General features: G+C 38.4%; 1 protein-coding gene across 1 annotated transcript in view; it reads left to right on the top strand.

Moving 5' to 3' along the window:
- Positions 1-255: 255 nt before the first annotated feature.
- LOC140245997 (plexin-A4-like) overlaps positions 256-10,978 on the top strand; it is a 109,591-nt gene continuing 98,868 nt past the window's right edge. Inside the window, exons 1-4 of the mRNA XM_072325448.1 lie at positions 256-305; positions 1,387-1,486; positions 2,108-2,353; positions 3,130-3,318. Of these exons, the coding sequence (XP_072181549.1) occupies positions 256-305; positions 1,387-1,486; positions 2,108-2,353; positions 3,130-3,318 (585 nt within the window). The remainder of the gene's footprint in view (positions 306-1,386; positions 1,487-2,107; positions 2,354-3,129; positions 3,319-10,978) is intronic.

The following is a 10,978-nucleotide window of genomic DNA, read 5'->3' as shown; positions in this document are numbered from 1 at the left end:
GCAGAAAGTGATGAATTCAAATCCGTTCCATTTATTTCTTTTTCATTTGGTCTTTTTGAGATTATATATTCTGATGGCATTTTATGGATTGTAACGGCAAAAAGAGAAATTAAGAAATATTTATGTTTTTTTTTCCACAGTGCTCGTAGATCAAATGAAACATCTTGTACAACCACAGAATCTTCAGTGGGTAGTTACACTTTGACCATGACCTTTGATGGAACACAGCTGACAACAGTTGATGTGTTTACCTTCATGCCTAACCCAGTTATTACTCGCTTGGACAGGACACGGTCAATTATGTCGTAAGTAAGACTCCATATCAAGTACACACAATGGATCAGCATGGTGGAATTGTCAATTTCACCTGTAGACTCTTGAATGGGATTCCTTGAGTTTTATTACCATAGTAGAAAACATGTTAACCAACAAACACATCAAATCCCCCTTTTTTTCCTGTTGCTACTAAACAGTATACACAGATAGTATAAGGTTTTCCGGCCAATTTTGCACTTTTGTCATTCCATTTATCGCACACTCTGTCTTTCAAAATTGCAACTTGTGCGGTCAATTTATCATGAAATCGATCAATGAGATTTGCACTATTGGCTTTCGGATTCGTAAAAAGGGTATTCAGGTACTCTATGTTCATTCTCGAAAAAAATAATGAAATGTGAACGATGCTAACAAACAATGATTATGATGAAAGAAAGAAAGACCTAAAGCATCAACATGTCTGCAAAATCGATTGCAGTAAATGGTAAATTGGATGCCCCAAAATGAATTCGAATGAACGAGTGCAGCACATACGTGATCACGTGACTATATCATTCTATATTGAATGAACAATGGGGAAATTTCAGTTGAAAAGTGTTAATTAGAATGATGTTATAATGTATGAATGCTCCAAAATGAATTTTAATGAAGAGATATTAAGTTGGAATGCCAAACATGTCATCAAGGCCTAGTTTTGCTAAATTTAATGCAGAAAAGGAATTGGACTTAAAAAAAAAAAAAAAAAAAACCGCGAAATTGACAGGGAAAACCTAAACTTACCTCGTGGCAATGTCATGTTGATTAACCTTCATTAGGCGCGGCACAAATTGAGTTAATGCCTTTACAAGCATATGACTTTCCTTTTGTTGTCACTTGCTATAAATACAAATAAAAATCAGCCACAAACGTACATGTATATTGAAGCTGATTGGCTGAAGCTATGGTAGTTATAATTATTCCGATGCATAACTTGGGAATGCTTTTCACGTAATGGGACGAAGACAGGTTTTAAAGATTCTCAATACTTACTAATAATTTTCACAACTAGCACCTTAACAATAGCATAATGTATGTACACTGTATATTAGATACGTAATTTTATCCATTTAGGGGAGGTCTGAATATAACCGTCTATGGAGAAAGATTCGACTTGATTCAGATGCCAGTCATCAAGGCAGTATCACTCACTTCTGAAGCAGAGACATCAGCGGTCTGTACATTATTGCTTACGAATTATTCGCATTACGTATGTATATGTGACATCCCAGCTCAAATCCCACAAGTGTGCCAATATGAATTGTCACTTTTCACCGTTGTTTAGAATAGTAGGCTCTTCGCTTTGAAATCACTTGTGAAAATGCTTCTATCCTCACCCATTTTATTAGAAAGAGAAAATAAGAGAGAGGTGCAATTTCCTTGAAAAGGGAGAAAAGGGTTTGAAAGATCAGGGTCACTCAAGCGTGCTCTGCACTTGTATAGATTTCCCATTGAATCAGCACATACGCAATTAAAAAAAAATATGGTCAAGCAAAACTTCAATTTCAGTTTTGCTTTCAGCTGCCAAATTTTGACATTAGGTAGAGAAAATATTATTCTCCAAGGTAAGACACACTTTGAAAATTTGAGTTTGTCAATCTAAATGACACATTTTGATCCATGACAGAAACAAGAATCCCAATCAAGCTTGTTTTATTCATAGCCAGAGGACTTTTAAAATGACATATTTTTTGCAGTTCTAGGCGCTATGTATTTAATTTTTTGTCCTGTAGGCCAAGGCTGTAACATATATTCTGAACATGGAATTCTTTATTCTATCTGTCTTTATTTTCAGATTTGTAATGGTAATGGCAGTGCCACTATCCTTACTTATCCCTCGCCGCCGTATCCTGGGGACATGGCATCACGGAGAAGAAGACAGACTGAGGATGGTCTTACGGCTTCCTTACAATTTGACTTTGATGGTTTTGTCATCACCTGGGACGATGCCATCACATACGTCCCAGATCCAATCTACTACAAGTTTGATGGACCAGATTCAATTTTCTCTCTGCCTAAAAACAACTTGCTAGAACTTAATGTAAGCATTGCTAATGGAAATTAAGTTAACGAAATGCCATACACATATATTTTTCTTCAATTTTTCGTGTCAAATGCATGTTATACTTGGGAACGAAACTGTGTTTTGTCCTTTCACATTCAAGATTCGTCTCTGAAATTGCTTCCATAGGGTTTAAAGTTTGGTCAAATTGATGTGCCAAGAAAATGCAAGAAACCCCCCCCCCCCCCCAGAAATCATGATCTTCCGTAGTTCAATCAACCAATCTGTATTTTCACAGCAAGATTGAAAATAGAGAATAATACACTTTTTTCAACTCATTTTGGGAAACAATACAGACTACATATTGGACAGTAAAAACAATGTTTAGCTAAATCATTTTAAAGAGGAGAAAGAAGAACGCATAAAGAAATCCACCTTTCATCGATCTGAATTTCAGGTTTGCAGAATATGACGTCATTGCACAACATTGCACCCTTTATTGTACACTGCAATAATTACATTATGAGAATGACCTTGCAGAGTATGACGTCATTGCACAACATTGCATCCTTTATTGTACACTGCAATAATTACATTATGAGAATGACCTTGTCGGTAAACGCAATCTACGCTTATGAATGTTAAAGTTATGTTATCTCAAATTGGAAGTACCTCTTAGATATTTTTTCTCCTTATATTAGCATCTTGTTTTCCACTGCATATTTGACATAAGCAGGGGTTGGCATGTCACAGAAGGGAGGAAAAGACGCTTTCTGTTATCTCTTTCCCTTCCATCCACAATTTATGCCTTTTAGGGAGGTAATCTTGACCTGGCCAGCAATGAAAACGATGTGCAAGTCTTTGTCGGCGGAGACGGTAAATGTGTAGTCCAAATCTTGGAAAGCGAAAAGCTAATTTGCAAGATGCCAGACAGTGTACCAACGCCTGGAAGTAGGAATGGTTCTCTCGGGGAAGGTCCGACAAGAAATCTTCCAGCAGTACATGTGAGATAATAATTATATTTCGTAGATATTAAAATAGTATAATATGCCTTTGATAATTTGTTCCTTCTCCATGCAATTGCTGAAGTTCTTTAGACATCTTATTCAGCTGTTCTCTTTCTATTTCTAGCATGCGTGACACCCACGTCGTAATCTACAAGATCGTGTCTTAAGAGCTGTTGAAGTTATGAACTTCTAATTTTGACTAGTCAATTATGTGCCTTAAGCCCAAGATCTTATTTTAGCCTTAAAGCCCCCTCACACCTGAGCGAATGTATGGGGACGAAGGGGGACGAATGGGAAAAACGCTATCATTTTAGCAAAAAATAGATATTGAAATAGTAACAATGGAGGTGAGGTGATAACAAATCTGACGTACCCCTAAATTGACTCGACCTACCCCCTTTCCCCTATTGTATCATACCTACCACCAACATTGCATCAGACAAATTTGTAGTCACTGTCCACTACAGCCAACAGGAGTATACTAAAAAAGCCCTTGTAGTTGCAGTATAACGAGCCAGACAGAGGAGGCTTTCTGATGGCCACATGCTTGCCATCAGTAGCTACCACACAGTGGGGAAAATTCCACCGCTTATAGAATCCACCAGCAAGTTGTCTCCATCCATCAGGGGTTGAAGGGGCTGTCATGACTTCATCTGCATACTCGTCACATATGGCCTGACACACTTCCCTCACCACTACAGATAGGGTGTTTTCAGGCACCCTCCACCCATACTGCATGTCGGAGTACTTGGTGCCAGACACAAGATGACGGAGAGTAGCTGCCAACTTGAGACCTTCTTCTAGCGGCTCCCTGTACCAAGTGTACTGCCTCCTGATTCTTCCTCTGACCCTCTCCAGGATTTCATCGTAGAGTTCAGGGGGCATGCAGAGAAATTTCTTGAAATTCGAAGGGTCTTCTCTTCGGAGCTCAACCAACAGCTGGTCGTAGATTCCAAAAGCCCTTCTTCTGGCAGGGTTCAGCCACGTCCTTCTCCAGATACGACGTTGTTTGAAGCCTCGTCTCCATCTGAAGCGGCCTCTGATGAACTGGTGTAGGTTCAGCTGCTGATGTATAACTTCATTCTGAGCCATTGCGAGTAAATACTGGACTCTGAGGCGGGCTGCATCTTCCATTTTTCTGAAGAAACGTTGAAACTTTCGGGTGGAATGTTTATATATGAGTAGCGCGGTGAGTGGCTGGTCACAGAGAGCAGCTCAGCGTCAGGTCATTCGTTCGTATTCGTATCACATCGCAATCCATAGTTTGTCATAGTATCTCTTAGACTTGTCTTCGTGTATGCATCGCCTTTCAAATTAATTAGTAAAAGTCAATCTTAGTTTCCCTTCGCATAGAAGATGACAAGCGAAATTACGTTTGTCATAGTATCTTCGTTTCTATGCGCAAGTCATATTTAGTCATCGTGTTGCTTCGTTTAGGGTTCTTTCGAGATCGGTCCACCTTGGCAAAAGCGCGATGAGGGACTATGCGTGACAATAGCACACGAACGATAAACGAAGGATTACCACAGACTAAATAAGAGATGCAAATGACAGACGATTTTTCAATTCGTCGGGAAATTTTAAACATGTTCAAAAATCCCGTGCGAATTTGAATAATCGCAACTGTTATTTCAGAAGGTGTACGAACCCAAACACGAAGGGTAAATATGACTTGCTATCAATTACCATTGAAAACTTTCGCCAGCCATCGCAAGTCATCAGCAATTCGCTCATGTGTGAGGGGGCCTTTATCAAAAGCATCGACAGTCTACTTTTTGGATTTTTGAACATATTCATCAATCTTACATCATAAGAACTTCATGATTCACGCTTCATGACCGGCACCGCGTGGGGGCACTTCCAGGGGTTCATGAGCTGACAAGCAACAACAACAACAACAACAACAACAATGGCCTCCATTTTCTCATTCCATTCCCGAATTTCTTCAGCTGACAAGCCAAAAAAAAAAAGTCTTCAGCGCATGTTTCTCATTCCACTTCCGGATTTCCTCAGCTAGCAAGAAAAAGAAAAAGGTCTTCAGCAAAAGTGGGGGGGGGGGGGGCAAAGTGGTGACCTTATGTTTTCCCATATGTAGGGCCCTTCGGGTGCACGGGTGTATGGGTACCTTCCTGGCCCCATGGTTCCCCCGGCCCCGTGCTTGACTCGTCTTTATGTTGTCACATTGTAGGTGAGGCAGGGGAACGTGGACTTTGATGTTGGCTATGTGGAGTACCCAACAGGTTTACCTTTGGGAGCCATCATCGGAGGTGCTTGTGGAGGTGCTGTGCTGATCATCATTGTGATGGTGCTGGTGGCCGTTGGACTGTACCGTAGGAGTTACAAGAATTTGGATCGACAGGCACAGGAGCTGGAGTTGGTCGAAAAGAAAATCCAGCGGAAAGTTGAAGCTGGTATGGAAAAATTTCAGTCATTGGTAGATCTTTGTCACTTGTTTCTTCAATATAACATAAGTTCCAATAAGTCCTCCTTTACGTTGACAAAGTTGCAGGTCCTGCTGATAAAATTATTTTCAAATCAGGTGATTTTTTTTTTTTCAAATATGGGAAGAATAATATCGTAATTGTAATTTGTAATATGTTAATTTCTTTTTCTGGATACGATGTATTAGGGTCATTGATTAACGTGAACATGGCAGAACAAGCCCTTCTCGATCCACAGTGATTTGCAGCTATTACATCCATAACACCACTCTTCAAAAGTGTGAGTCTGTAAAATATCTTGGTGTCACTTTATCTAATGACTTCTAGTGGTCATCACATATCTCAGCAATCTCCATGAAAGCTACTCAACAGCTTGGTTTCATCCGGCGCAACACAAGGTTCTTCCCCAAGTCATTCAGGGAGGCAGCTTATAAGTCCCTTGTACGACCTCACCTAGAATATTGCTGTAGTGTCTGGGACCCACATATGGCCTCGGATGTTCAAAAATTGGAAAGGATTCAACGCCAAACAGCTCGCTTTGTCACAGCTGGTTATAGAAGAACGAGCAGTGTGACCAGCATGATCAATAGGTTGAAATGGCCCAGCCTCTTTTCACGACGTACTCTGAGCAGGCTCACTATGGTGTACAGAATCATGAACGACCTTGTTGCAATTCATCCAGATACATTTTTTTTTTACAATTAACTCGTCTAAAACAAGGAAAAATCACGACATGTGCTTCCAAACATACCGCCCTAGGGGTAACATCGACAAATTTGCATTTGCCCAGAGATCCATACCTGAGTGGAACAAACTTCCAAGCTTTGTAATTTGTGCAGTCTCACCTGAACAGTTCAAGGATCTCATAACGACCCACCTTAAAATTACACCTTGTGATTAAGCACACACCCCTTCTCTCATCGTGCACACAAGTTGTATTCATCTTCGTGATAGGCTGCATTTTATAGCCCTTTGAAGATTATAGGTGAAGAAGAAGAAGAAGAAGAAGAAGAAGGTGCAGCATGTTGATTGTACTCACATGTGTTATTTTCAATTTCATACTTTTCTCATTTGATTTCATGAATATGTATTCAAATTGACACAGCAATACAAATATGCCTGTATTCAAATTGAGAATCCTAGCAATCAATTTCATTTATGGGAGTTCTATTTCGTTTTCGTCAAATCAAATTCACGCTTGGGCATTTAATTTCCAAATAAGAGCAATGCATTTCCTACTAGTGCATTCAATTCACACGATAGTTATGTGATAGTCCCGATGAGTTTTTCATTTTCAGGTGATCAAGTCCCTATTTCGAGCAATCAATTTATGAAAAAATAAAGTAGACTTTTAAAGAAAAGGGAAGGGCATACACAACCCAAGAAGGCTTGCATTATAGTATAATTACGATTGTTTAGAGGTTCTACATTGTCCTGTTTTCGTGCATTCTTTGCTTTTCATCTCAATAAATCTTAAATTGTAAGGTCTAACCGGCAGTGCATCCAAACAACACAATTTAATCATATACAATTACTTGATACTGCTTGCTGAAAACGCCCCAACACCAACCACACAATGACAGTGCATCGATATGAAGACAAACTGACACACAATGATCTCACATAGTCCCGCAGAAGTAAACGAATACGATTAAAATAAACAACAAATAAGCCGTATAAATACAATGGTCACGATATCAGTTTCGGTGTAGTCGGAATTGTTTGTTTTTTTTTCTCTGATGGTGTCAATCAACCTTCCCTATTATCAAATCATGTTCATCTGTCTGTAGGCATACAGTGCCTAATATGTCTGTTAGGCCTATATTCCTTCTCGTGAAACCCGAGTTCAAATTTTAGAATGAATGGGTGCACCTATACTACAAAATAAATAATCTTCATCTTAAATCCAATGTATTCAAAAGTCCAACAGGACCTCTTTAGTTGCCTATTCATGAATTTGAATGACGGACGAGATGCCGTCGCCAGCTTGAGGTGAATTCGAATTCTCATTGCTGCATGCGTGCTCCTCTCTTAAATTTGAATGCTCCGATAGTGAATTCGAATAACCGGATTTTGAATTTGATTTGCTGATTCAGTGCTGCGAGCGTGGAATGCGTGAAACTGAATGTTCGGAATAGAAACCTGAATGACAAATGTATGAAATTGACCAGGAAAAACCTATATTACCAGATTTTACCATTGGTACATGCCTGTTCGTGGAACTCTGATCTGCAGGATATACACTTGGAGAATGTTTCTTTTAATTTTTTTACATTTTCATGGTGAAGATGAGGGAAAATAATGCGGTAAGGTTCTGATTAGAAATCATACCTGTGCTAGTTATCACATGCAACTTTCATTATCTGGTATCTACTTTTGTCTTGTATCTTAATAGTGTAAATGGGTTTTAAGGTATTTTGGCACTTATACCTGTTGCACAGAGTAGATATTTTACAGCTTATGGAAAGATATAAATATTGTAGCCATGTATGCAACTCGTGTATTACATTATCCTAATTATAATTATAACCATCGAACGTCTTGCAATTTATCTCATTAACAGGGATTCCCTTTTCCTATGGACATTGTAAAACAATTAGGCCCCATTATGAAGAGCTATTATTACTGCATTTTCCAAAGTAATTAATGATCTTCGCTACCAAACATTACCATTAAAATTAAAGATGAATGTTAAGTGTAAAGGAGTGTTATAAGTAACAATACACCTATCTGCATATATTTCATCGAATGATAAGAGTGTACCATAATATTTTCATCGTCTTTATGGAGTATAATTACGCTAATTTGTGTTCTGCCTATACCCGTAGCTTTTCACGAATTACAGAGCGACATGACTGAGGTAGAAACGCAAGTCGTAGGTCTCGGCATCCCATTTGTCAACGCGCAGGACTACGCTAGGAATATGCTATTTGCAGGGCTTAACATCATTCCCAGCACAGCAGACCCGCAGGTACGTTTTACGTTCCAGTGAATCATTAAAATTTTTGCATAAATCTATTAATTCATATGTTTGTCATTTTCTCCTTCAAGATGAAAACATTTGAACTTAATATAGCTCATTCATTGCAGGTGTATGCTAACAGCAGAACTGGAAACTGGACATTCAACGTGATGTACGTTGACATAAAGTATCAGACATGTTCGATGTTAGAACAGCTAGTTCATGATCTCGAAATTACTGTATAGATATATGACAAGAACGATACTTTGAACAGGCTGTCAGCACAAACATAAGTCCAAAGATTTTTTCCCGTTTCTGTTCTTTTCTGGGAGATCTATATTTTGTGGACAACCAGGCCAGGATGAAGAAAACACAGTGCTTTCTCATGCTCAGTGTGTATTTGATCTGATCAGGCTAGATTTAATACTGCCAAACAATAGCCTATGATGTCTCATAACAAAAACTATGAAAACGCATCATACTCTTATATTCAATGTAGTTGTCCATAGAGTTATAATAATTGTTGAGGAGCATTTTTATTTTTACAGTCGGAATTGCACTTTCCAAAGCATTGGAACTCACTTCATAGCAATATAGTAACAGCTACAACTTTGAACTCTTTTAACAATGAATTAAAATTATGTTTATTGAAATCTTATAATATACAAACAAATTAGGTTCGTTTCATCATCTCAATCAAGTCATCATTTTTTTTAAAACACAAGTCCTATATAATTTTCTGTGTTTAAGTGATGAAAATAAAAATAAATTTGAGCTCTGAAATATGTATTCAATAGAAGTACATATTGCACAAGATGACGAGTTCCATAGGCAATGATATAGGGTAGGATCATCAACAGAAAAAGTGAACTACAACAAAGAGGCAAGTGGAGATTTCTGTGGATCACTAAATTGTGAATTCGAATTAAGGAGAGTTATTCTTAAAAAAAAAAAAAAAAGTTTGCGGTATAGAGATTCTGACAAAGATACATGAAAATACCGAGTGGTAAGGGGTTGAATATATATGTATGTATACATATTTTCACTTCCTCATTTCTTCCTACAGAGTTCCAGGATATTCTGAATGTGTGTGGACGTGACATTATCTACTTACACTTTACAATACTTTATGCTGATCTAGTGATTTAGCCTTATACAGTCGAAGAAAAATACGTTCAACTTTGCACCTGCTGGATCAGTGAGTACCTATAAAGGTGCAAGTTTGCACCTTTCTGTCCTGAAAGCGTCGTGTGCATGCTGAATAGAACGACACGAACATGTGCCTAGAACCACGCGAACGCCTGCGAAGCCCGTTTAAGTATAACAATCGCCTCCCGTGCGTTCGTTTCGTTTTCCGGTTACACAACGAATTAGGGTGCAAGTTTCTCCCGGTTTGACGCTGGAAAAGTTGCAAAGGCGATTTTTTTTTCCTTCTTCTCAGAGTGTACTTGGTTTAAACAAAGAATGGGGCATGTTATACGACTAAGTTCAGTTACTCTTCTATCTCACCATTGGGCGGATTTTTCGTCGTTTGTAATAGTGATGTTTCCAATTTCAATCTAACAGGAAATGGATGACAAATTGGAGCATGCCATGATAATATTCTCGAGACAGCTTACCAACCCCGACTTCTTAGTCAGATACATCCAGGTCTTGGAGGAAAAGAAAAAGTCATTCCGTAGAGAAAGGTTAGTTACTTTCTCATCGTGATAGTGAAGCAGAGCTTTAATCTTTTATTAGTTGCTGTTGTTGTTGTTGTATTGTTTGTTTTTATTGATCAATTATTATTTTGTTTATCATTGGCGATACATGGCCAAATGTGATTCTGTCGTTAGTGGTCGCGGCAAGGAGACAACTGGATTCTTTCGCCATTGTTATGTGGCTATGCTTCTAGTAAAATATAGATATGTGTATTGTGTGTGTGTGTGTGTGTGTGTGTGTTATATTCACGTGACATTTTTGAAAGCTCATGATGCAAACGAATTATATATGGTGAAAAGATTTTTGACAGGACACCTTGTTTTTAACTTTAGGTTAAAAGACTTTTACTGTAATGCTCTGTAAAATTATTAACTTTAATAGGCTTACAGAGATGATCGTTACTACACAACGTCAATCAGACTTAGTCAGCTTTGTTGTAGTATAAGAACGACACGATATTGCTGTAATTCTTATTTGTGTATCCCTGTGTGTACGTGTTTTAAAACAAGGGTCAATATTGCATCGCTCATCACTATCATCTTGGTGTCAGAAG

The sequence above is a fragment of the Diadema setosum genome, chromosome 2 (assembly GCF_964275005.1).
Source record: "Diadema setosum chromosome 2, eeDiaSeto1, whole genome shotgun sequence".
NCBI lineage: Eukaryota > Metazoa > Echinodermata > Echinoidea > Diadematoida > Diadematidae > Diadema > Diadema setosum.
Note: the sequence above shows the minus strand (reverse complement) of the source record. Positions and strands in the feature narration are given on the sequence as shown.